Below are 27590 nucleotides of genomic sequence, written 5' to 3'. Positions count from 1 at the left end.
GCTTCATTTGCTCTCGTTAGCGCTGGCAGGCGGTGGTGCCGGGGCCACCTGCATGTTGAACAGCACGGCACGGCCAGCGGCAACGCGGGAGGGAGCTGGGAGGGTGGGCAAGGAAGGAAGGAAGAGCCGAGGGCTGGGAGCAGGGATGGGATGGGGAGCTGATTCAGGAGCCATCCCTGAGGCTGGTGCCTCCACTGAACTCCGTGTCCAGGAGGGAAGGGGATGGGAGCAGATGGGGCACGCACGGAGCCTTACCCGGATGTTGTCCTGCCAGTGGTGAGCCTTCTGGAACTTCTCCGCTGCGTTGGCAAGTCTCTGCAAAGCAAGTGGGAGAGGAAAAGTGAGCCTGGGGAAAGCAAGAGGAGCCAGGCATTGGCCACCCCAACCTGGGACCGTGGGTGCCACCCCAGCACCCAGCATCCCCCAGTTTGGGGGACCCACAGGACCCTACCATGCAGGCAGGGGGGCAGGAAGAGGGACTGCGGGCAGCAGTGCTTGGAGAAGGGTGTCCTGGACATGGGGAGCTGGTGTTCCCCTGCTTGCTCCCACCTTTCCCAGAGCAAGCCAGTGTCTCCAGAGGAATTGCTGCCACGTGAACTCAACCAGGGCCAAGCCACCGAAGCTTGGCAGCTGTTGGCACTACTGCCAGAGCCAGGCAGGCACTTATTTGTGGTACACAGCAAGGGCTGAACACAGGTCCCTGTAATGACAGCCCCCAGCTCTCTGCAGGGCTTCAACAATGCTTTAAAAACCCCCTTAAATGCTCCTATGCTGCCTCAGCCCTTCTAAGAGATGCTCTGGGAGAAGGAAGCCCTGAGGTGTGATGGTGACTTCTTCATGTGCCCCTGCTGCCTGCAGAGAGTGGCAGCATCAAGCCCCACAGCACCCAGCCCTGGCAGCATGGTGGGAGCAGGGCCATGACAGTGGGTGATATATTACCAGGAGCATAGCAAAGCATAGGTACTTGAAAGTAAGGTGATGAGCAGTGAAAGTCATCATTGATCTGGCCCTCCCCAGCCAGGGAACACAGCTTGTTCTTATCAGATGCAGGGAAACGCGTATCCATCACGGCATAATCTCAGCACACACTGGTTGAAACTTTCCTGTTTAATCTTCCCTTGTTTTTTAATCTTGCTTTCCAAATCAAAGTGCTTGCTTTCAATGGCCAGCATCCAAAGGGAAAGATCAGCTTTCAGCTGAGCATTGAAGCAAAAGACCCATGGCTCTGGTGGCAGAGAGAAGAGATAGGGAGACAAGGCAGGGCTGGAGAGACAGGCTGCGTAATGTTAATGCTCAGGGCAGATGTGTGTGGTGTCACCTGCGCAGCCTCCTCAGAGACACCTCGAAAAGCTGTGGCCCAATTCTGCACCTCACCCCCCCCAAGCTTTTGTGCTCTGTTTGCATATTGAGATGGCTGATTAAAGACAAGCATTTATTCCGAGTCGCGTTTCAGGCAGCAGTGATGAAATGTGCCTTTTCCTGTACTCGATAAGAGCGTATTTGTTTATGATGGGCCAGGGTAAGATTTATGGACATCTTTAACTATTCATCGCCTTGGGTGAAGTGCCTGCAGGGCTGCAAATGGTGCAGTAAGGGACAGCTACACCCAGGAACCACACTTGGACATGAGATATTTTTCCTCTGGAAAATTTCAATTTGTCAAATTCTGTCCAGACACAACTTTGCTTTTTTTTTTTGCCCCTTTCAAATACATCCAGATGTTCTTGTTTGATAAATAGCACATTACAGGGACGGGGGAGCCCGTGGCAGGATGGCACAGCTAGAGCCCCAGCCAGCTCTGGCCCAGAGACAGGCTGCTGGCATCAATGGTGATCATGGGATTTGGGACCCTCCAAAAGCATGGCAACAAGGACGGGGCCCCTGAGGGGGCTATTTGGGACAGCTTTGCTCATAAACAGCTGTGTGTTAGGACCAGGAGGATGCTGCTGCTCCAGCAACCCCCCTGGCCATGTCTCCCTGTGGAAGGTGATGAGGCTGCCTGGAGCCACACAGTGCTGCAGGACATCCTCATTAATGCCATCATGAATAACGTTATCGCGATCGATACAGCTCAAGGATTATTTCTAATCCCTAACCATGATTAAACCATGATTTTGCACGTATTACAGATCAATCAGTCCACCTCAAGGTGCGCTCTGTGCAGGCACTGCGGGATGCCACGGAGGCAGGCAATGCACTGGGATGCTGGACAGGGGTACATGGCTGCCACCAAAACCTCCCGGGAGCTTCAGACCCAGGGTTGTCAATTGTGTGGTTCCAGCAGAGAGAAAAATGAGAGGAATCACCAAAACTAAAGCGTGGGGGTGAAACACCTGCAGGTTTCCAGCAGGCTCCGGTGCAGACAGAGCCCTGGCCGTGGCTCTTTAAGGAGCACGCTTCTTTGCTCAGAGCTAAGGGCAGGAGATTGAGAGGCTGAAAACACTGAATTGAAATGACTCTGCAGGTCACCAAAGGGCAGCAGATTTGCAAGGATTGGTGTCCGGAGATCCCCACGGCAGAGTCTGAGGGGGAAGGTGCTGCACTGGCTTTATCGTGCCCTGGCCTCTTTCGTATTCTGCACGGCGCTCCTCCCTGCCTCGCTGCTCACCCGGGCAGATCCATCACGAGCTCCCTGCTCAGTGCACAGAGGATTAAGGAGCCTCAGGGGCAGCACGGACTCAGGTCGGGCACGTGCCCTCCATCCCGAAAGCCACGCAGGAAAGGAGAGGGGGATGAGGTGAGAGACCTCCCGCCTGCCTAGAGGAGGGCACCTCCAAACACACGGCTGCTGGTTTTCCCCTGCTTTGCTCCAGGACCTTGCTTCTCAGCCCTGATCACCCACGAGCTCACCCACCCCACATCCCTTGTGTCACCCCTTCTCCCCCATCGCACCCGGGGCTCTCCTACATCATTCCAGTATTTCTGCACAGCAGCTTTCCATTACAAACTGGTCCAGCACGTTGCTAATCCCTCTTCCCAGCCCCTACATGGCAATAAGTATGCCCTGGTTGTTCCTGCCTCGGTCAGATCAGTGGGTTTAACTTGGGAGGCAGCGGAGCAGAGACCAGAGCAGCACAGGGAGGCCAAAGGCCAAGGTTGGATTTATAAAACAGGATTATGGCAAACATCCTGCAAGAGCAGCCTGAGCAGCCCTGCGTAACGGCACCAGCGCTGCTGTGACCTAAGCCTCTCCATAGAAATAAAGCACCTCATGCCTGTGCTGATGCTGGGGGACGCTCCTTGGGAAGCATGGGATTTGTCCCCAGTTCCTCCCTGCAGCTGGTAAGGAAGGGCCCAGGGATGTTTGCTCCGAGGGAGAGCCACTCCTGCTAAGCCTTCATTTAACTTAGAATAGTTAGGGTTGGAAAGGACCTTGAGATCATCAAGTTCCAACCCCCTGCCATAGGCAGGGACACCTCACACTAAACCATGTCACCCAAGGCTCTGTCCAACCTGGCTTTGAATACCGCCAGGGATGGAGCATTCACAGTTTCCCTGGGCAACCCATTCCAGTGCCTCACCACCCTCACAGTAAAGAACTTCTTCCTTATTCCTTCCCTCCCCATGGCCATTATCACCCTCATCTCAGCACCTTTCCCAACCTATGAGGTGTATTAACCTCCTGCACCGGGCACACAGCTGAAAGCAGAGATCCTTGCTGGAGATAAAACCAGCGCTACCAGGCCAGAAAGGTCCACACAGCATCTTATCACCCCAGCCCTCCTCCCAGAGCAAGAAAACGCCAGTGAAAGGTGAAGACAAGGAGGTGAAATGCAAACACACCCAACAAAGCCAAGTAACCCACACCCCAGGCAGGAACACCCCTGGGAGCTACTTTTGCAGCCCTTCCTCCTCCATGATGAAGGAACAAGGATGGCGCAAGCCTTCTCCTTTGACACCAATCCTCCCCCCGTGAACAGGGCACTCCAAACCCACATCTGTCACTGCAGAGCATCTGGAGAGACGAAAGCCTATTCCGCATGCTTCACACGCCCCCATCCAGGTCAGCCTGTGGGCATCAGAGCAGTGGGCACCTTCTCACAGTCCCACCTCCTGCCACCAGCTCCGGGGTGTCCCCATCCCGCTCTCCCTCATCCCCAGCCTATCCTGTGCCATTCACTGACCTGCCCGCACGCACACCCCGAAGCAAACCCGAAAGGCACAGTGTGCACGCCGCCACCAAAACCTGATCAACCAGCCACGACAGGCGACAACCCCCTTATATACACATAGGGAATATAAATCTTGAGTAAACACTGTAAAGCAGCGAAGCATCTCATCCCATAATAATCTCCGAGACAGCTGATCCCAGGGCTCTTATTACGCCCGCAGCCGTCATCTGAAATCCAGTCGGCAGTGGGCTCAGCCACGGCTCAGTATTGATCAAGGAGGCAGCTTCACACATGCTGCAGCGTTTCTCTTTCCAAGCACTAACTTGTTTGTCAATAATTCCCCATGCTGCGTGGAGGGAAAGGGGTGGTCGGAGCCTGTCTCATCTCCCAAAGCCAGACCCATCCTGTGCCTGAGGGAGGATGGAGCTGGAGCTGGCACTGGGAGGGCAAACAGAGACCCAGTGAATGGTGAGGAGCGGGTGGTAAACCCTCCAAGGGCTTCTGGACCCTGGTGTTGTAGCCCTGCTGGCAGCTACAAGCACAAACAGGGAGCAAAAGCAGAGCCAGACCGCGTGTGGGGCAGTGGCATGGCCAGCACCCAGCCCTGGGAGCCTGGGATGAGCCCCACAGCCACATCATTTTACTGCCCATCGCAGTGACTCAGCCAACAGCACGTGGCTCTTGCTCCCCTGCCAGCAACAACTCCTGCTCCTTCTACAGAGCCACAGTTTTTACTGGTAAGAAACACTATCGCCAGTCCTAACAACCCTGGGGAGGAGAGGAGTGGAACAGCCCTAGCAAAGGTACCCCTCTGTTTGGAGAGAGGTGGGAGCAAAGGGAGAGCATTACTGCCCAGCGTGCTTCTCCTATCCCAAAGTATCGCTCGGGCCTCTGGAAAAGCTTAACTTCTCGCACACAGAAAATCACCAACAGCAAGAGAACAGTGCAGCCAACGAGGGTATGAGGCATGAGCCTTCCCTGGTGTTCCCTTCAGCTCCTGGAGAAAGGCCCCTCTCTGTTACCCTTCTCCTGGTGTTTCTGCCCTCCACGAGGGTTCACATTTGCTTTCCAAACACACAAGCAGAGAGCAGCTCTGCCCCTGCTCCCTGTTGCCCTGACTGCTCCCCAGAAGGGGAGGAGGACCTGGGGAGCAGCAACAGCAAAAGCTCAGCTCAGCTGCTCGGACCCTCCTCAGCTCCAGCTTTCACTGATGTGATGCCAAATAACCCATGTCCTACCCCTCCTGGGGAAGGAAGGGCAAACACCAGGGTGCAGGAGCTGACCCCAGCTCCACCAGCATGAGACAGAGATGTGGGTCAGCTGTGGGTGGGACAGACGTGTCCCAGCAGTGTCAGACCTGCCCATCCCAGTCTGAGTCCCTCACTGCCACCAAGAGGGCTTCGCAGGCTGGAGGGACATGGTCCCATGAAGGGTTTCAGGAGGTGGTGCCCTATAGCACAAGGTCCCAGTGCAGCCTCAGCTTCTGCAGTGGTGGGAGGGTCAGCAAACGTATTAGTTGGCATCTCAGCCCCCTGCTCCAGCCGCAGATGAACCCAAATCATTCAATCCAATGGCGCTCCCTAAACCACACTCAAATAACCTGTGGAGCTCTGGTCACCATCATCAAGCAGAACTTGTCACAGTTCAAAATCCATTACAATAACCACAAGGCGTTTCAGTGGCAATTATAAGAGATAGTTTCACTTAAAAATCAATTTTACTTAGAGCTTGGGGGGTACAGATTCTGAAAGAATAAAGAAAAAAAAGGCAGTGATACACTTGCCACTTGGGGAGGGGCAGGAGGCATTCACCTGGCCAGGCCTTAGCTGCCAGCATCGCCAAAGGAAAACAATCCTTTCTTGTCCTTCCTTATTTTGGAGAAATAATGGCCAGGTTGGATGGGGCTTGGAGCAGCCTGGTCTAATGGAAGGCATCCCTGCCCATGGCAGGGGGAGTGGAACCAGATGATCTTTAAGGTCCCTTCGAACTCAAACCATTCTGTGATTCTGTGAAATAAGTCCCACGTTAAGATGCCAAGGAATGGCCTTCCCTCCCCTGCAGGTGCTCCGCTCCGCATGGTACCAACAACCGTGAGATGCACGAGGGTACCCCTGAGACCCCAAGCCCTATCCTGGTGGCCTCCTGTCTCCCCGCTCCGTGAGGATGAGGCCTTTTGTGCCTTTGAAATCCTCCCCTTTAGCTCTTCGCCTTTCAGTCAAGCGGAGCCTGTTAGAAAGTTTGCACTGGGAACCGCTTCCAATCGATTTATTTTAAGGCATCACCTCTTGCTGCACGGTGATGTGCGAGCTTTAAAAAGCATCTCGTTTATTATCTGCTGCCGCGTGGGGATTTCCATCCGGCACATCGCGGCGCAGCAAGAGCTCCTCAAGCTCCTATGGAAAGGCAGATTATCAGCACACAGAAATTCCCCCAGCATACACCAAAACATCACCACCTTGCCCCCAAAACGAGCCCCCAAACTTCCTGGCTTGAAGCATGGCATCTCCCTCATATCCCCCAGTGCCACCAGCAGCCCTCCTGCAGCCTGAGGGGTCGGGCACTCAGGCGCCCACTACCACCGCACGTTTAGACCAGAGCAGTTTAAAGTGACAGTTCAAAACACCAAAGAAAAGCAACTGCAATGCAAATAATCCTCTAAAGGACTCGTTAGTGGTGGTTTGCACCTAAAAAAAGCAGAATAATTGGAATTGGTTTTGCTCAAACTTGAAAGATGGCAAACCAAGAAAGGTGACAGCCAAGCCCCAGCAGCTCCAGGGGCCAGGTGGATGTTTCAGGGAGGTGGAAGTCACCAAATGGCTCTTCCCAAACAGCTCACAGCAATCCCAGCACTCATCCATCTACCCCTGGCATTTCTTCAGGTCAAGAGGTAGTCTCCCAGGTGCTAGGACCCGTTTCCATCCCTTTGGGACATCCACCTCCACCCTGTCTGCATCCTTGCTGTGCTCTCCTGCCATGGGGACAACACTGACATCACCCAGGTGGAGCACCTAGCAGGGTCCAGCACTTTGACAGTGCTAGTAGCCAGCACTGGCAGCAGGAGGGGCTGTGCCACAGCAGAGCAGGGAATGGCAAACAGGGAGGAGATGAGATTGAGCAAAGACAATGTACCGAGGGGCGAATGGTGCCCTTGAGAGGATGCTACAATGAGCTGAGCCTCCCGAGGAGGACCCATGGCTCTGGGTGTTGCAGACAGGCACGGATGGAGCAGGAGGATGGCAGGCAGAGCCGTGGGCAGGGCTGGGCGGCCTCTTGGACTCACCCATCACTGCTGGCTTCACAACAATTATACGTAAAGACGGCCTGACAATCCACCAAGCAAATTATACAGTTCCTCTTGAAAGTCCGTGATTATGAATTTACACAATAAAAACGTAAGGAAAGGGTTTGGTCATTTGACTTTAGCTCCTCAGCACCGGCAATGCTGGCACTGCCATTGCGTCAGGAACACTCACACCCAGCAAACAGGGAAAAGCAACAAACTGCCTGGGCACATAAAACACAAGTTTCAGGCCAATTCCCTGTCCTGGCTTTGTTTTGCCAGGGCAGTTGTGCCCCTTTCCTGAGTGACACGAGAGGGTTGCTGAGAGGCTCTTCGGGCCAATGGGATCATTCACATTCTTCACCCCTGTGCCCAGGTTTGGGAAAGGATTGTGCAACCCCATGTGAGATCAAGATACTGCTCACCCTTCAGCCTCTTTATCTTCAGCAGAGCTCAAACCTCAAGCTCTTCAGGCTTTGCTGCTCTATGGCCAGATGGCCCAATGTGCTTTCCCACTCCTCTGCCTCCTTGTTCCAAGACCCAAATCCTCATGCAATATTTCCCTTCAGCCCCTACCCCTGTGTTGATACTTATGGACCACACAACAAATACAGGCTGCTGGCTGGCTGCTGTGCAGGTGGAGCAGGATTGTTGTTGCTTTGGTTTTGCCCTCCCTTCACCTATTCTCTCTTGTCTGGAGCCTAAAAATTAAGTGTCCTTTGACTGCACTTTTACAGCACAGCAAGGCCAACTCATGACCCAGCTTCCTCGGTGTCACAATAAAAGAAGGAACCAAACAGCAGCAGACCACCACCATGGTCTGATACCCACCCTTGCGTCCAACACTCAGCCCAGCCCCTGCCAGGAGATGAGTTCACTTGACTTCACCCTGCATCTCTCCATTCTCTGGCTTCCACAGATGCCTGTCATGCCTGCAATACAATTTTCCCAGTAAGTTTCAATATAGATCCACTCCTGATTCCATTACTGTCTTTGAATTTCTTTCTTTCTTCCCTTCCCATGGTCCTTTTGTAAGGGGAGCACTCTCATCACCTGCTGCAAATGTGGGCATATAGCTGCTGCCCAGCAGCCGTGATGCCCAGAAAGCCTCAGTGCTAATAAAGCCCCTTTAATGAGAGCTCAGCTCCCCTCTCTCTCCTTCAGCAAGCGTGATTGTCTTCCATTCTCACAGCAAACAAAGAGCCACCCAAGCCAAGGAGAGGGACTCAAAGCGCATTCCCTCACCACTGTGCCCATTTCTGGGGCTTTGCCTTTATTCATTTTGCCTGGGACGTGCCCTCCCGGCAGACCAGCAACCCCAAGGATCCTCTCCCTTCCCTGGGGAACACAGCTCCGGCACAGCTGGAGGCCCTACAGCCCTCCCTTGAGGTCTGCATTTGTTGGGAGAAATCCCTTCCAGCTCAGGTTTTCCCTATGGCAAAGCTGGCCTGACCCTGCAGCTCCCCAAGGGCTGCATCACTGCTGCAGAGCCTGCAGTGCCTTCCCTCCCTGTGCTCCAGGAGCACGTTTCAGCATCACTGTTACACCCAAAACTCAAGGAGACTCGATGCTTTTTGTTTTAAAGACCAAGCTGGGGGAGGAGAAGGCGTGGAAGAGCTCCCCTCAGGGAAAAGCCATCAACTGGAACAAGATTTCAACAACTACACGTTTCTTGACCTTTTCCACAGTCATATCTTTAATGTTTCATGGACAGATTTGATAAAAAGAAAAAATTAATAAAACAGATTTCATTTCTTAAAAAAAAGGTCAGGACATGTGTTACAGGGAAAAACTCATTTAGGTCCCTACCTGCTGCCTCATGGATGCCAAGGAGCCCTCCCTTGCCTCCCACCCGCGGCGCTGCAGCACAGGCATCCATCTCCCGGCTTCCATTTTCATCACATTCAGGGTTTGTTCTCTTCCAGACCTTTTCTTCCCCTGCCAGACATGGGGTCAGGATCCATAAGCATTCAAGAGATGCTGCCAAACACTTGGGAGCCACAGATACCTGGTGGGGTGTTGCACATCTAACCTGGGGAGGCAGCCAGTGAGCTCAGATGCGGAGAAGGTGCTTGTCCAGGCTCCAGCACAGCTCTGCTGCCTGCTGCTGCTCACTCAACCTTGGGCACAAACCCTTCCCTCAGCATCAGGTAGATGCTGAGGCTGTTGCAATGCCCAAGCCATGCACAGTCCAACAATCAACATCTAGCACACTCTTGCTCACCACAACGGCCACTCTTGTGGCTCTTGCACCCACCCCATGGACATCATCACTCCTTGCCCTTGCCTTTGGACATGAATGCAAATCCCACCTGCAGTGTTTGAAGTTGGGCTTGTCAAAAGCAAGCAAAGCACAATAAATCCTCCAAGCACAGAGCCAATTCCTGCTGATCAAGATGTTTTAAACCAGAAATGATATTTAATAGCAGCTCCTTTCCACAGCTGGCCCAATGGCCTATTCCCAAAGGCTCAAAAACAAAAGTAGCCCGGGTGTTGGCCCTGGACATTTGTATTATTAAGCCCACTCTGCAATTAGAGCAGACTTCTGTCTAACTTCAGCCTCTTTTCACCATTCTCTCATTTTTTTATTCACTAAGAACAAAATATAATTTGATGAAGTTTGCAAAAAAAAAAAAAATAGAGGAATTACTGTGATAACATCATACAAAGTTATTAAGTGGTGACAATGGGGGACAATTACAGTATATAGCCCATTATACAGCACTGCCATCGGGATGAATCAAAGTAAAACACATGGTGAATGGCGAGGAGCTTATTAACGAGAACATTAGTGCACCAGAACATAATACCTGCCATTCAGCCAGGAGTTATCGCTGTGCTGGTGCCGGTGCCGGTGGGGACTGGGGAAGAAAGCTGTGGAAGGGGCTGGCAGCTTCACCGCCCAGTTTGAGGCACCAGCCTTGTGCTAGGGACACCGTGGATTGATCCTCAGTGCTTAAATAGCAAAAGAGGGCAAAACCTCACCCCTAAGCCACTACCACCACGAGTATTTCCCTCCAGTTCTGCTTCTGGAAGGCCCTAAAGATTTTTGCAATGGCTCAGCCAAGCAGAAGTGGATTTCCCCCAGCTCACACCAGCATCCATAGAAGCATCCTCTCTGTGCTCACCAGAGTGCATCTCACCCCTGCCTTTTGGGCAAGGGCTGCTCCATCACCATCAAGGCTTTCCAGGTTTATTTCTAGCCTGTGGTTTCCTCCTGCCCCAGCAGTGCCTGTCCCATGGCTTTTTTGCCTATGGTCCGTGCGGCAGCAGCTCGCACACGGGATGCCAGGCTGCGGCTACAGCAGCCCTGCAGCCTGCTGCCCTGCCTGCTCTCACCCTCACCAACCAGCAATATCTTTTCACTTTGATTTTGAAAGCCCAGCAGGAAACTCAGGAGAAGGTGGCCAAACATAACAGCTCAATGCCTCTGTGTGCCCAGCAAAAGGCAAGGCAGTAATGGTGACGCTGAGCAGCACCCAGCACTTCCCTGCGCCAGCGAAGAAAGCAGGGTGCTGCCAGACCACCACAGGCAGCAGAGGCAGATGACATGCACTGGACAAGCCTCATCCCTGTCATCTGCCCAGCTCTGAACGAGGAGAGGTAAAGCAAGCACAGCTGAAGAGCTGAAGGTTAAACCCTGGGTACAGCCTACATCACAAATGCACAGTTTTTGGAAGGCTTTAGGGGGAAGGAGAACAAAATCCAGCCCAGTTCCTGTGCCACCATCTCGGTGACCCCACTAGAGCATGCCACGCTCTGGCTGAAACATCCCCTGCACGATGCTGGCTCTCAGCTGGCTGCTCAGCATTGGGTTTGGATGTCCCATGCCACTCACTGGCACTGGACACACCCTGGGCTCCCTTTCACCATCACCCGAGGCTGCCCCTTGCCTGCAGCAGATGAAGGGGACCATGACACTGGGAGATGCATGAACAAAATTACCAGGGAAGATGCTCTTTGTTGGTAAGGGAATCCAGAAAGGAAGCTGCAGACTGGCTTCCAGAGCAAAGCAGCACAGCACCTATGTCTGGTTCTGTGCAAGGACTAACCTGTGGGAAGGGCTGGCTTTATGCTCTTCCTCCTCGGCTCTGCAGTGCCCTGGAAGCGAACACACCTGGTTCTAGTTTGGGTAGGTCCTGTCCCTTCCCTCACCTTTGCTGAGCCAGTGCTGGGTTCCCTGCTGCTCCAGCAGCTCTGACTTGCTCTTCCAAGACGTTATTTTTACACTTCTCTTAAAATACAACACTAAGAGAGGCTTCTTGACTATATTAACATTAGGAATCTAATCAGCAATCAGACAGCTCATAATTTTCTGATTAGCTCTGATTATACTCAATCTTTAGGAACGGAAAAAAAAAAAGGAGGAAAGAGAAAGGAAAAAGAAGAAGGAAAAATATAAAAATATTCTCTGCTCAGTTTTCCCACCCTGATTCCCTTGGTAAGGCACAGAGCCATGGCAGCAGCTCTGCTGTCCCCAGCGAAGCAGGACAGTGACACAGTGACCTGCTAAGGCAGCACTGCTCAATCTCCCAGTGCCATCGTAGTGCTGGTCTTCATCCTTACAGGCTTAGCTGGAATGTTGTCCCAGAAAGGGAACGGAGAAGACAACAAGGATGCCAGCGCTGCTGACAAACCTGGAGGAGCTCTGCTCCTGGGCCTGACATCTCAGAGAACACACTGATAATGGAGACAGAAGGATGCCACAGAGGAAGGAGATGATGTGTGTGCATTCAGCTGGCTTCAGCCTGGAAGGAGGAGCCTCTCTAGGCCACAAGGAGGAGGAGGAGGCTGAAGAATGCTGAGAGATGAGGCCATGGCCACACACAGGCTTGGTGGGGTACAATGAGCACTTCATCACAGTCCAGAGGGAAAAATCCCAAGGATTCAGGATCTGAGGACTGGCAGAAGCTGGGAGGCAAATAGCAAATGGCCTGAAAGTTCTAGGGCAGGAGCAGAAGATGCAGGCAGATTTACCTGCAGACCAGGCAGAGGCAACTGGGATGCTCCTCAGAGCGGGCTGCTCCACTGAGCATCTCCAGCCTCTGACAACAGCAGCAGGGAGAACCAAGGGGAACTTGAAAGGCATCAGGTTCCCAGCATCACCTGGCCACGGTGCTTGGGACATGGCTGGGCAGACAGATGTCAGCAGGAAGCCTGGGTAAGACTCATGCTTGGCCTGTCTCCATCCATGCCAAACAACGTCAGAGGACAACTCTTGCTGGGCTTTTGTGAAGCAGGAGAAGGATGATGCCCTGATGCTGAGCCTCACAGCTGCAGCTGGGAGGAAGGAAACTGAGGAACAAGCCAGAGGAAGGAGGTCTAAACCAGCCCCTCGAACAGAGTTAATGAGTTGTGCACACTCTGCGTAGGAGCTTCACTCCTGACTGCAGCAAGCGATCAGCTGATGCTGTGAAGCATGAGATTTAATTATTTGTATCATAGCCACGGCCTGCATAACTGCAAATGATATTAATGGTCATAAAACCATCCAGCTGGCTTCTTCAAACCTGCTGCCTTGCAGGGACTGCTTGCACTGCGGCAGAACCGGTGGCAAACCCCATCCACCGAACATCGCAGCAGTCACCGTCTGGAAGGGCCACCCCACGTCCAGCCAGGGTTGCTGTGCACAGAGCACAGGGTCTTGAAGACAGCCTTGATAACGAGAGGTACTGTGTCAAGGCCCTGCCTGGCCATGGATTTGCATTGGCTTAGCTGAGCCTCTCAAGAGCCTGGTGCCTGCTCGCAGGCTGGGGAGCCGCTTTGCAGGGGAAGAGAGTGCAGCTCTGGCTCCCTCCAAGCTGCTCACCACTTGCCTTGGCTCCAGGCTGGCAGATCTGCCCAGGGGAAGCAGCGCTCCTCACCCTTGTCTAACTGAAATGGGTTAGCAAAGATCTAGGCTAAGCTAGGAACCTGCTAGAAAACAGTAGAACAGAACAGAATAGAATGGTTCAGGTGGAAGGGACATAGAGCGATCGCACAGCCCAACTGCAAGACTAAGCGGACACCAGCCCAGTTTGAATCCAGGGAATTCAACTGCAAAAGCAAACGACCCAGGTCAGAGCAGAGCAGCTCTGACACTGTGCCCACAGCAGCCTGATGCCACTTCTCACGTCCCCCTTGGCTGAGGTCTCTGGTTGCTTTTGCACTGACTTTAAAGACAGCACCTTGAAATCCCCGCTTGAATCCCTGGTGAAGGAAAAGGTGCAGAGACCTCTGCCGGCCCTCTTCATGCAGCATCCCAAACAGGCAATGGGGTCGCTCCACCTCCTTCCAGCACAGCAAAGCCACATTTGAGCCCCAGGAGGAGGTTGTGCCTGTCCTGGAGGTAACAACAGAGGGCATCGATCCCTTTCACATGCTGGGGATCGAGCCCTGCTGCCGCTGTCTCCCATAGCAGACACAGTGCTCAGCATCTGCGTACTTGCTCTTTGCAAGCGCAAAACCACGCCTGAGTTAACACGGACAAGATCTCCCTCTTCCCAGCACCAGGGAAGTCTCCTCCTCACACTCGAACCCTGCCATCGCCAACTGCGGAGCCCTCTTTTGTGAAGCAGTTGCTGGAGCTGTAATTAGTTTGAGGTGACCTCTGGAAAAAAAAAAGTTCAAGTTTAAAAAGAAAATCTCTCTGGTTAATGCTATGCAAATTGCCAGCGAGGCAATCAGGCTGACTTTCAAACAGTGGCCCGTCGGAAGGGCTCACAAGACAGCCTTATTGTCTTGCTATCAATTTGCATCTCATTACCCACAATGCGGCGCTGGTTGGAGGCAACCTTTTGGGGAGCACGTTGCTGCCGCGGCGGCGGGGAGCCTGGGACAATTTGGTTACTCCTGTTTACATGGCTTTCGTGTGGTCCGGCACCCGAAACGCGATGGTTGAGAGGCCAGGTCCCTGCCAGCCCTGCCTGCTGCTTGCCTGCAGCACTGTGAACTTGTGTCACCCGGACCTGGCATCCCCTGCCACCTCCTCCCATGGCACATGCACACTGCAGGTCCTTCGCACCAGGCTCACCGGCTCCTGTGGTGCCCAGGGGCTGCACGGTAGCAGCCTGCCTCTGCTCAGGATGTTTCTGAGAGTCTTTCCACACGTTTTCATGTCTCTGCCACCCCTCACCACCTGGGGAGATGGCACTAAAATAGGATTTTGCTATAGAAAGGAATTCTGCTGCACCCGTGCCCTCAGCCTCTCCTGCATCTCCAGCCATCCACAGCTCCCGCACCAAGTGCTCTGCCCCCTTCTCCATCCCCACCAACTTGGGGGGATGAAACCAAGTGCTCAGCAATCATCTCACCTCATGATTCTCATGTGAACCTCCGATCCCCTGACCAAGCTGCCCTCAACACACTGCTGCAGGGGGGCTGCCAGGCCCTGTCTTGTGTTACCCAGCTGCTCTCCACTGCCACTTGTGATCCCGAGGCCAGGAGCAAGCTATGTGACTTTGTGTGCTCTTTGTAACATCATTTATCCAGCTCAACCAGCAAGCACAGGGATCCTACCTCCAGATGCTCACCCTGTGCACCCACTCCCTCCCACCTCTGCCTTGCTCCGATGCCTCTGCACTCAGGCCAGGGACAGTCTGGTCAAACTGCTGACACAACACAACCCCTGCTGCCCTGCCAGGCCTGGCTGCAGGCACATCCACCTCCTCCAGCACCCATGGGCTCTGCTTGGCCAAGAAGACCTCCCTGTACCGCCCTGCGCTCCCGGCAGCAGCATCCCGGGTCTCACTCGCTCTATTTCCTTCCTCCTCATGAACTCTGCAGCGCGAGGCCACCCCGTGAAGCAGCAGAGCTTTCAGCTTGGCTCTCCGCACACACAGTGCTGCCCAGCTCCCGGCATCCCACCGGAGCCGCGTTGCAAAGAGCTGGCGGGGCCCTCTGCCAATGCGCGGGTGCCACCTCCGCCACCCCGGCCAGAGGTGCCAAGGCAACAAAGGGACTTTGAATAGGTGAGAGAGCACCACTGCGAGGAAGAAAACCCAACCCCTTAAAGCCCTTCTGAACAATGGTGCTGCCGCCCCGCTGCTCAAATCAGCCGCAGCACTTTGTTGTTATGATAACTAAATACAGAAGATTTTAACAGCTGGAAATGCAGCAACAATATTTAAAAGAGGGTTTTTTTTCTTTTTTAAATTGTTGGTATTTTATTCAATAATGGTAATGGGCTTTTTATTTTTTATTTTTATTTATTTTATTTTAAAGGCACAAGGCTCCCTGTTCTTGTGTTTCTGCACGGTGCTGGTCAGGCTGCGAAGCCAGCTCTTGCCTGGTGATGGCAGGGAATTAACACCAAGAGACTTAATAGCACCAAAACACAGGGCTGCTGGAGGAAACTGCAGCTGACTGTGGCATGGAAATCACAGCTTGCTGCTCCAACACCCTGCTCGGATGGGATCCAAAGGTGCAAAACCTGAAGATGCTGCACAGCAGCAGCAGGAACCAGGCAGAAGTAACAGCAGCAGCCCCAGCGGAGGTGCCAGCTCCATGCCTGCTGAAGTCAAGGTAACTGCTGCTGTTATCAGCTCACACTCTCAGACACCAGAGCCCTTTTGCCCTGGGAGTAAAGGAAAACACTGCATAACCTCCAACACTACACTGGCAGCAGCTGGGAAATGTCTCCTCTTTGGAGGAGCCACCATGCTGGAGAGGGGGTTTGGAAATGTGCTGGAGTCAAAAGAAACCTGCAGAGCCAGGTGGGGAAGCTGAAGGGCCCTGGCATCACTTGCCCACACTGTACGCAGGCAGTGATTGCCCCTCTCCAGGTTTTAACAGTGTGTGACCACAGACCTTGCTGCTGTTCAGGCTGTGGCAGCAGATCCTATGAACTGGTTGAGACGCGGTGAGTCCGTGAGGGCTGGTGCGACATGCAGCTCCTGATGCCCCTGCAGAAGGATGGGACCCTCTCTCCTCCCTCCTGAACCAGCCCATGGTCCAAGGGTTGCTCCTCTTACAAGGAATCCATCAATCTTGCAAAATGCACCATAATTCATCTGTAGTGTACCAGTGAGTAATTAAAACTACCAGTGTCAGTGTAGTTAAAAAGAGACATTTTAGTAGTAGTAGTATTTCGTGGGTTGTTTTTTTCTACGTTGTGCTGTGCCAATTCACGAGATGCAGTTGGCAGCAGCTCTCCCAGTCATCACCATCCAGCCCTGCAACCAAGCATCCCCACGTGGCTTCGAGTGCTCACAACGCTGAGCCCAGGCAGAGGAGCTGCCTGCCAGCGTGACATCTGGGAGCACACCTTGTGCCAAGGGCCTTGCTGCTCTGGGACTGTGCACCCTGGAGCTGGGGATGCCCTGGCGAGCCCAGGCAGCAAATCTGCTGTGGCTCCTCATTGAGCTGAACCGAACCATCACCCATGGCTGCTCTGGAGGGAAAAGCATCCCATGAGGTCCCAGGAGCAGCGTGGCTGGAGACAAGGCTCCCGAGTGCCTCTTTTCCAACTCTGCTCTTGCTCTAGGAGTCATTGACCCTCCCAGCACACCCAGCTCTCACCCTTCAGCTACAGCATGGCCAGGTCCCTGCCCTCACCAGTGCCCTGGGACATCCTGGTGACAGCACAAGTGGATGAGTGGTCCAAGTACACATGCTACTACCAGCACACCAAGAAGTCAAACACGAGCTCCCAAGGGGAGCCCACCAGCAGCAGTGCAAGCCTGGGCTCTGGGTCCTCCAGCAGTCACCCCTATCCCAGTCCTGTTTGCTGAAGCTTCACAGCAGGGGACAGGCCCCTGCCCCATCCAAGACCCCTTATCTGAAAACTTAAAATCACTGTGGAGTTCATTGCTACAGTGCTCAGTGCTGCTGCAGACGTCTGTTTTCCCTACTGGCACTTAAATAAATGACCCAGGGTTTGGCAGCACCAGTAAAACCAAGGCAAGAGGAGCAGCTCTTTCTGCTTTGGGCGACAGCAGCCTGCAGGCTCCAGGAGCATCCCTACTGCAGCAGAGATCCCCAGCCAGTGAGGGGGAGCTGTATTCGAGGCAGCATTACCTGGCATTTATTTGGGTGAGACAGGATGACTGGGAACACAGGGAAGGGACAGAGATGAACTGGATGGAGTGGGGGGACAAAAGGAGGGGTTGGGGTGGGAAGCTGGAGGAATGGCAGAGAGAAGCAGGGAGGAAGAGCTGGAGCTGCTGGGGAGGAAGCACTATTCTGATGTTTCATTTGGAGGCCCTGGTGCCCTTCACCCTGATGCCTATTTAATATCATCCTATTCAGCAAATGTCCCCATGATCTGGTAATTATCTTTTACTTACAAAAGAGCATCACTGTGTCACAAACGCTCCCCTCTTCGGCTCTCCCACAGATCAATATCTCCTCAAAGCCTTCGCCATTGTTTGGGGAATGGAATTGATTTCTCTTGAGGAGTGAGGGGAGGAAAAATATATAAATAAGTGTAGTGAGACGTGTCCCTGCCGAAGGCTGAGCTGGGCAAGTGGTGAAGCAGAAGGAAAGCACACAAATCCCACCTGACCATTGCTGAGCTGGCTGCAGGGGATGCTCGGGTGTTTATCATTCAGTGCAAAGCATCCGAAATGCTGAAGCCAGAAGAAATCTCTAGCTCCAGATATCACCGGCTTCCAAAGATCTTACAGTCGGGTACGAAGTGTGGAGGTGCTGATTCAGCACTGCCCATAAGGACACGGGCATGTTCCACTTCAGGGTTGAAGCACGCAGCAGTTGAAGCATGCAGCTGAGCAGTTGCTGCTGCCTGGGCCCTAGAGAGGAACCTTGGAGACATCCTTAGCTGAGATGGCAGCACCCTGGTGTGGCCAGCACAGCACTGACACTGAAATCCAGAGCAATGCAAGCACCACTGAACCACGCTGCTGCAGGGCTGCCATCAGGGTGACTGCTGCAAGCACAAGCTAACCCTTATACATACACCCTTCATGCTCCTCTCATCTGCCTAGAAGATGGCCTTCAAAATCATGATGCAGGATAAATCCAATTCGATCTTGTGTTTGAGCCTTTGGGATCTCTGAGCTCAGCCTCTCAGTGCGTTACATGGCTCCTGCAGCCAGGGGCTTCAGGGAGATGGGGAAGGAGGTGGTGTTCACACTGCCTCTTTCCCAGCAACAGCCACCTTTTACGTATCTGAACGCTGTTACCATGTTTTACCTCCATCTTCTCCATAAAAATCCCAACCTCTTCTTGTAATACCTGCAAATAGGCCCTTGCTTTCTAATCCACTTGTCTGTCCTTCTATCTCTCTTTCATTTTGCATCCCTCTCGAAGTACACCATCAGGCACCGGACCCTGAGCCAGAACCAGGGTTTCACTGCCTTGTCTGTACAAGGTGCTATGAGATGGCTATTTGTCTTGCCTTCAAATACCTTGCCAGGGTTGAGGCATGCCAAGCTTGCAGCCTAGTAGAACCACTGCAATTCATTTTAGCTCATGGGATTATAAAGCACTGCTGAGCTGCTGGGGCCTCCTTGCCTCTTGAAAAGCAAGCAAATGCCAAAGCACACTCTTCTGAGCAACAGACCTCAGCTGAGCCTGGTCGGTCCAGAGAGAAGAAATGAAAGAGGATGGGAAGGAGCAGATGGTGGAGGATGCCTTCCAATGCATAGGCACCAAAATGATGGCTGTAGGGCGGAATAATGGAGCATCCTAAGTGGGGATACATATGCAGTGAGAAGAAGGCAATCCTTTACAGAGGAGAAGAATGTCAGATGGGACTGGAAAAACATGGAAGTAGCTTTGGAAGGAGTCAGCTCATCCAGGGAATCCAAGAGCGTGTCGGCAGATGAAATTCAGGGCAAGCATATCCAAGGTACTGCTTTCGGCAATTAGGACCCATCACGCATGCTAATGCAGCTCCAAATTAACCCCAACCATTCAAGGCAGGGATGGAGGCACTCTGGAGCATGAACACCTCAGTGCACGCGATGCTCCAAAGACACTTGTTTATGCTCAGAAGTGAGCAGTAAATAAAACTGTCATATTAGCAAGCAGGTCCATACATCAGTGGGTCCCTCGCCTGTGACGCTGCGTGTGGTCCTGCCATGCTGGCAGATGCAGGGCAGGAAGAGCAACGTGGCTGCTGGGATCATGGGAGGAACTCGTGCAGAGGCAGACTGAAAACATCGAGGGGATTGGAGTCACTCAGAGGAAGAAATGAATTTCAAAGGACACAGAGGTGTAAATCCCCATTTAAGAGAGAAGGTGCCTCCGAGCTCGATTATTTAAACGTTCAGATCTGATGGGAAACACGGTTTCCTGTGGAACTCAACACCTCCAGTACTGATGCCAGGGACACGATACTTTTTTTAAGGAACAAAAGTCAGATTAATCAGGGTATCATCAGCTATGCTAGCCGAGATCAAAGTAGAGAGGAATATAAGTGCTATCACTCAAGGATTTATACCTCCCAAGTAACTGCTTAGGATTAGAAGGAAATTTCAATAATCTGCCAGCTAAGTATGCATTGCGAGAGTAATAATCCTTCTCTCCCAACATCTGCTAGCAGCTACTAATGGAGATAGTAATAAGCTAGGTGGATCATAAACCTGACCTGATCTGATTGCTACCTTATAAACTGAAACACAAGGGTCTTATCATTCCTCCCGGGATAACCTGTTGTCAACCAGCACCGTGCCGATGTGGGAGCTGCAGGAGCAGAGCACTGAGATGCCTTCTCCTGGAGCTCCCCCCCAGCGGGAGGCAGACCCTTCACAGGGAGTCCCCTGATTCCAAAGAACGTGTTGTAAATGTTTCCAGCCACTTCCGAAAATGGAGCATTTCCCCAGCAGACAATGTATGTACAAAGCAACGGGAGGACGAGAGCTCAAACACGTGCAATACCTCCGTGGTAGGTCTATGGTTTGAGCTGGTGCTTGGTGTAGCATCAAACCCAGGCAGGCGGACTTAGCTCATGCCTTTGGTAAGCTGAACCTCACCATCACTCTTGGTTTTCTGCTTTTTTTCAGATGTGTGGCACACTTAATGGAAAGTGACCCATTTGCCATTTGCAATTGAACATGGGGATATGGGAAGATGCTGCTCCCTCCACCTCTTGTTCCAAACCGCATTCCGGTGGGCTGGGATGTGCTCAAGGCAGGACATGGTTTGGATGGAATACATTGCCCACACTCCAACAGCTCCAAATAGCATCAGGGAGGGCTGGGTGGAGAGAGGACATACGGAAATAGCAGTGGGAAGAAACAAGCATGAAGGGAGGAAGCAGGGGGAGAGGAGAATTGCATCACAGAGGCATCCAATAGAACTGATTTCCTCCAACAAACTCCAAGTGAAAGGTTAGCTCTGGAATGAGAAATGTCTATGGGAAAAATGTCAAGAGCTTTTCAGAGGAAAGTGAGTAACATTTTTATTCTCCATCCTCTCCCCAGAGAGTAAAACAAAGTGAAACCAGAACAGGGAGCAGCACCCAGCTGGTTCCAGGCCCTGTTCTGTGTGCAAAGAACCAGCATGGAACACACAGGAAAGAATAAAACCCATCACAGTGTCATTCCCTTCCAAATTCCCTACAGTTTGGGATGTAATAGCCAGTCTTTCTGGAACCTCCGACTGGTTCACCTACACCAGCAGTGGGTCTGGGGGCAGTGCCCCAGCACCTTGCTCCCTGTCCCCATCCTGGAGGCTGGGCACACTCCGCCCCTGTCCCTGCTGAGCTGCGACAGCTTCAGGACATGCTCAGCCCCATGGATGTGATACCCAGGTCACAGGAGCCAGTGCCTTCTGTAAGACTGCTCCTTAGGGCCCAAGCTTTGCTGGCTGGAGCAGTGATATCTATCCATCCGGTTGGGACTGACTTTGTGCTGCTTACAGCAAACCCCAAGCAGATCTCCATGCATGGCTGGCTACCTCTGGGAAGGCCGCAGGGGTGAGCAGGCAACCTCATGTGCCCATCACCTCTGCCGCCAGGTGCCTTCGCACCAGGCCTAACCAGTGATGGCCTCTCAGCTCTGCTTTTTGTTTTTATAGGCCCTAAAATGCAATCTTACAGAGGGAAAATAAGAAAGGCCCTTCTCCAAACTGGCCTCCAGAGGAGCAAGATGCAGCTCGGAGTCCCACCAGGTGCTGGCATGGTGACCCTGCTCTCTGGGCACACCTCCACCAAGCCCAGGGGAGCCATCTCCCTTGGCAGAAGAGCCATCACAACGGCATCCATGCAAGTGCACTGGTGTCAGCAGGAATACATTTGGCTCGTAGTTTAAAAAGACCACGCAGATAATAGGAGTCACCTTAAAAGTCCTTGTAGAAAGAATATACCCTGAAGCACAAAGCACTGCTCGAGGTAGAGCACTTTATGGGGGGCAGCTCTGAGTGGAGATGTACAAAAGGGAGCCCAGTCATCTCCCTGTGCTCCTGTGAACAGCGGGAGCCCGATGCAGGCACCACTCCCAGCTCCCCATTGCTCTCCCTAGACACCAGCATCCCTCTTGTCAGCTTCTGGTGGCCTTTGTGGCCAGGTGCTGAAGGGGGACATGTACGAAGCATCTGCCAGTGGTCCATGTGTCTCCGGGTTCAACTGTGCAGCCTGTGTTTGTGCAGGATATCATGATATCCTCCAAGGCTCACCTCCTAGAGTCTTAGCTCAGCACTTCCGCATGTAGCTCAGAATTAGCAATTGGGTTTTTGAGCCCTGTGCAACAGAAAGAGGCAGCGAGTCCAGCCCCTTGCTACTGTGGGGCTCCAAGGTGTGAGCTCTGCTCAGGCTTTCTGCGACCTTTGTCAAGACATTTAATCTCCGTCTGTCCCAGCTGGCTTCCAACAAGAGAGAACAACTCCCCTCCTGCAGGGAGTGCTGTAAGGCACAACAGGCAGAGAACAAGCCAAGATGAGGAGAGCAGCATCAATGAGGTTTTTAATTACAAGACGTTGACCCTAAAAATTAGAAACCCAACCTGCAGTGTCAGCCAGACCATTGCACTTCAAGTTCCCTCTCTCTAAAGCTTAGAAAAACACAATATAAGTTCAGAAGGATCACTAAAGACTACCCTGGCTTTTTCTTGCCTTATTCTGCCCTAAGGAAGGCCTTTTAACAGTGAAATCTGGGCTTTACATTGGAAAACAAAACCATCTGATACAACTGGTACAAACCCACTGCAGACAAAACAGAAATGCCCAGCAGAAGGCTCCTGTGGTGAAGGACTGACGTCAGAGACCCAAAGGATGCTCTGGCTGCCTCCACCGGTGAGACCCTAATCACAGCAGGAGGCTTCTGGCTTGCATTGAGACAACACAATTGCTTTTTAATTTGCAAACTGTGCATATTTTCCTGATGATGTTTACGCCGAGCTGCAGACCGGTGCTCTGCCCCTGGCCAGATAACTGCTGAAGAGTTAGCTCCTGTCTAGGGTCCTTTAACCTTGCTGTTCATACGCAGCAGCACAATGGTTTGAAGTCCAACTCGGAAGCACTTGAGGGGAATAAACTGGGAGCGGGGAGGGGGAGGGCTAGGCTCTACTGTTATGATTCTGCAAAGGTTTCTGTTTTCTTTCTTGTTATCCTAATAACCCTTTTATAGAGCACGTTGTTGGCAAAGCCCTCTGCTGAGGCAGCCGGTTCTGTGTAGGCACAAGACAATTTGCAAAAGCAATAAACTGACATTCAGCTGAAAAAGCCTGCTAGAAAGATGAGCCATCAGCAAATCCCCCTACACATGCATGGCCTTAAAGACACACTGGGTTTATACTGCAGCAAGAGGAAAATCAAACAAACCCCAAACAAGCAGCAGCGTTCCGCAGCTCCCACCACAGCGGCACGCCGCAGGGGCAGGCGCTCGCTCTGCTCCAGGGTGGCTTGGAGGGACAGTGGCCTGGGGTCACCGACCACAGGCACCTGCTTCATGGGAGCTGCTTTGGAAACTGCTAATGAACCTGCCTGAAGACAGGCTGGCTGCTTGCCTCTGCAGCCCCTGGCAGTGTGATTTTCCAGAATCAGCTTCCTTCGGTGCTGAGAAACCTTCAGGTTTGCAGCCCAGAGCTATCCACTGGAAATCCTCATTTATTCTGGGGTTGATGTTGGACGTGAACTTGAACAACCTCCCTCCCTCTGCACGTTTACCCCTTGCTGTACTCACAAGAACAACTCTATTTCCCCCAACCTTTGGGCCCTGACTCACGCTTCACAGATGAAGCAGGGACAGGTACCCCGTTACCTCTCCCCTCCCTGGAAGCTGCCAGCCCGTCACAGGGATGGCTGGAGAGGACAGGCAGCCACTCCCAGGCTGCTGGGCTTCCCAGGGCAGCACACGACACATGGCTGCTGAGCACAGGTTTGCACCTCACAGTTCACCAGAGCCCTGTGGGATTGCGCTCTGACCTCGCCATGCGGGGTCCCCTCCAAGCTCCCTTAGATCCCACATGCTTTTTCCATGAGTACATCATGTCAGGAGTTCACGGTCACCCAACAACCAACAATCAGTTGGGTCAAGCCCCCATCTGCAGAAGGAGCTCTCCTGCTCACTATGTGCTGTGCTGCCCTTCTGCACTGTGTCACCCTTCCATCCCAGCCTCTTCATGTCTGCCCAGTCCTCAAGGTTGTGGGGCTCCTTGGTGACAGCCTGGCTCTCCTCAACCTGCACAATGCATGGGGCACCCCAGCAGATTTGACTAGCACATCCCTTTCTACGTCCTGGCTGTTAACCAAAATAAGATTGATTTGGAGACTGGAGAACTGCACCAGTATTATCCCTCAGCCCTAATAGTTACGTGCATCCTGGTCCTCTCTGTAAGGACCTCATTGGTTTCAGAGTAGGCAAGCAGAAAATTTAGCTTTGAAGGGTCTCTGGCTAGCCAAGGACACAGGCTCCAAAGAATAAGTCATCAGCTGAGGTGTAAAGAAGAGCAAAATTTATTGCATTTAGAGCCAGGCTGGCTGGAGAAATCAAGCCTGAGAAAATAGAGACATATTACCAGGGCAAAGCCAACCACCGAGTCTTAAGCCCATACTTTTGCAGACAGCTAATCCTGCTATAACATTCAAACAGGAGCTGAGGGTTTTTAATGGCAGGGCTATTTATGGAGAGCTCATCTAACTCTTCATCACCTCCCTAAGATCCTGGTGGAGGAAAGAGCCTCATAACTCAGAGGCCTGCTGGACCCAAAAGGCAAACAGATGTCAATGTGAGTGGGGAGAAGACATAGGGAGGATCTGGTGGCACATTGGATGGCACTGCTTGCTCAGAGGGAGCAGGGTGGGCACAGAGCAGGCAGCGATGATGCTCTTTGGTGATATTATTTACAACCTGTAAACAGCTCCTGGTGCTTTACCTTCCCTCTCCAAGCCTTGTCCCACCTAACATCACCAGGGATCCTTGCACTGCACCCACAGTGCTTCTCCCCTGGAATCATTTCCACTCGCCGCAGACCTTCAGAGGCACCCAGCCAAGCCAGGTGAGGAGCACAGGGCTGGAAAACCTCACCGGGTCTGCAGTGCTGCTGGGCTGGGTGCTGCTGGCCCGGCTGTGCCTGTGCCTGGTGGCCGCAGGACACTGGGCATTAATCAGGAAGCGAGTGGAGGAGCTGCAGAGCAGGTGGAGCAGCAGCTTGCAGCTCGCTGGAGTCCTGGCAGCGCTGCTCGGTGCTCTGTCAATGCTCCCCCTGCTTAATCTTCTTTTCAGAAGAGCATCTTGTTTAAATGGGATGATTCTTATTAAGATCATTAACTCCTCCAGTGAGAGCTGACCTGACTTGACCTCTCTTTACCCTGCTCTCTGCAGCCCCCACATTCCCCTTCATCCCACACTACTCTGCCCTCCTCGCATGCTCCATCACCACTGCTCAAAGCTGCCCAAGTCCTTACCTTACTTAGCTCCATACCTTCCCTCCATAGGGACCTGCCATGACCCATTTAAATCCCTTCTGGGGCTTCCCACTTCTTCCTCTTGCTTTCCCCCTGCCCATTACCTTCCCAGGGAGGAGGGAGGTCCCACAGCACAGAGAATGAGCAGAGACAGATGAAAGACATGGGTACCACTGGTGTGGTCAGGAGGATGCACCCCAGCTCCCCAGCAGCCTTCAGCCTGTTAACCCCAAGTGCCTCTGCAGACCTCAGCTCCCCAGCCTGCTGACGGCCCACCTTGGTGCAAGCTCTTTGCCATCACCCTCAAAAAGCACCATGCTACTGAAGGAAGACCATTGCATCCTCGCTCATGTAAGCAACGGGGTTTGCTGCACCAGCTGTTGCCCAGCTACCAGCAAAGCCTTTATTTCCATCACCATAAATATAGATCAATAATATAAATAAATATTATAAATAAATAAATATAGATGAATAATATAAATAAAAAGATATAAATAAAATAGAGAAACCAAATCCCTCCTCTCACTGCCACACTTGCATACCCTCTCCCCACACGCTTCTTAGAATAAGGGCATCTTCTTTCTGGAGCAAAGACTTCAGGGGACTGGGAGGGCTGAGAGTTTTTTACATGCTGCACGTCTCTTTTATGTAAAAAACGCTTTATGCAGCTGTCAGAAACCAAAATGAGGATTTTGTATTTTTTTAGCCATCTTTGAAATAAGGATGCAATGTGGGATCAATTTTTTATGGCAGTAAAGTAAAGGGGGAAAATAGCAGCAATTTTCTCTTTTGAACATGGCCTGTTTAATGGCATGGGTGTCACGGTGCAGCTTTATCCAGAGAGAGGGAGAAAAAGGCACAAAATGGTACTGTGGTCAATCAAAGACTTCTACACTACAATCTGCTGCTCCATCTCTCCTACAGCCGGCTGAGATTTCCATCACTTCTCCTCTCAGCCTTTCTTCCCATCTCCCCCCCCCCCTTCCTCCGCCGCCCTGGCAGAAGTGAAAATAAAGCACTAAGTGCCCAGATCCAACATCCCCTCTGTGGAAAACACCGGCCCGCCAGGCACAGCCCCTCCTCGGGAATCACACAGCCATGCAGCACGTCGGGAACGTGCCAGCTGCACGCAGGGAGCCGGGGAAAAGCTGCTGCTCCAGAGCGGCGTTCCGGTCCTCGTGATACCACGCGAGCACGAAAACCCATTTCATTACAGCACTAACAAACCCACACCTGCTATGCTTAATCCCACAGTGCATCCGAGGGCTGGGCATGCACTGCTGTGCTCCCTTCCTGCAAGGGCAGAACAGGGCGCTCAGCTTGAGCCTCTCCCCCATGGATTTGCGACCTTTGCAGCCTTTTTTCCCATGCCCATCACTGAGCTCAGGACTCAGCATGGACTTGCTGCATTTTCCCTGCCTCTTCTCGCTCCTCCTTTACTGCAAGCAGCCTTGACAATGCCGACTGCCCTCCCCAGCTTGGTTCTACTGGGACAAAGCGGGACATAAGCCCTGGGCACGCATGTTTCAGACCACATCCCCAGAGGTGCTGCCGGCAGCACCCACCCCTAGGCACCAGGTGTAAGAGGCAGCTCCACTCCATCCTTCAGCCTCCTCCAGAGACATCCCTGCCACGTCCTCCCATGGAGCAGGGGGCTCAGGCCCCATCTCTCTGGAGCCAGGCAGGCAGGAGGTTGCACCCCATGGAAGTTAAGCAGAGATAGGTGCAAGACGTGGTACCACTGGTGTGGTCAGGAGGATGCAGCCTCCACGCCTTACCCTCCCTCTGACACAAGCCTATCCCGGTTGGCCCTGGGGACAGTCTGGGGAGGAGGTGACCCATAGGCACCAGTGCTGCTGGCACAAGAAGCTGCTTCAGGGAGTTTGGGGTGAGCTCATGGTTGCAGGAGCTCTGCTGACACCAAAATACTGCTACACCAGACAGCAGCAGTGGGGATGCTACAGGCAGCAGGGCCAGGGAAAGCCTGGTTGGACACAGCAGTGCACCAGAGCTTGGCTGATCCTTCATCCACACAGTGGCAAAGGGAGCCAGGGCAGGGGAGGAGAAATGAAGCCCCCTGCAGAAAGCCCTGCCAGGTCCTGGCCTCTTTGACACCCTCCTGCATGACTCCACAGCAGCACACAGGGCTGCAGGGCTTGCCTGGCTCCTGCCTGCAGTGGGGCCAGGCACTGGTGCCCCATGGAGCAGCAGTAGCCGAGGCTCTCCAGGCCCATGGCTGGAGGAAACTGGCAGAGACTGATTTATTTCATGCCCTGTCAGCTTGTTTCAGTCCCATTTTTAGGATACTTTGTCGTTTGCAAAGATTGTTGCACACGTTGTATGGACTAAACCACACGCAGGACTGCACTGCTTCCCAATTTCATGTCAAATCATGATGTGCTTGCATCCCCTCC

The 27590-nt window shown here is 52.8% G+C and overlaps 1 protein-coding gene across 4 annotated transcripts in view; it reads right to left on the bottom strand.

The window, feature by feature from the left end:
* Window positions 1–27590, bottom strand: part of CACNA2D2 (calcium voltage-gated channel auxiliary subunit alpha2delta 2) — a 233437-nt gene that overhangs the window by 40677 nt on the left and 165170 nt on the right. For all 4 annotated transcript variants that reach the window (XM_062610205.1, XM_062610203.1, XM_062610204.1 and 1 more), the window contains one exon: window positions 256–315. In XM_062610205.1, coding sequence (XP_062466189.1) covers window positions 256–315 — 60 coding nt within the window. The remainder of the gene's footprint in view (window positions 1–255; window positions 316–27590) is intronic.

This window comes from Pezoporus occidentalis, unplaced genomic scaffold (genome assembly GCF_034315485.1).
Source record: "Pezoporus occidentalis ecotype Australia unplaced genomic scaffold, CSIRO_AGI_Poc_V1 ctg145, whole genome shotgun sequence".
NCBI lineage: Eukaryota > Metazoa > Chordata > Aves > Psittaciformes > Psittacidae > Pezoporus > Pezoporus occidentalis.
Note: the sequence above shows the minus strand (reverse complement) of the source record. Positions and strands in the feature narration are given on the sequence as shown.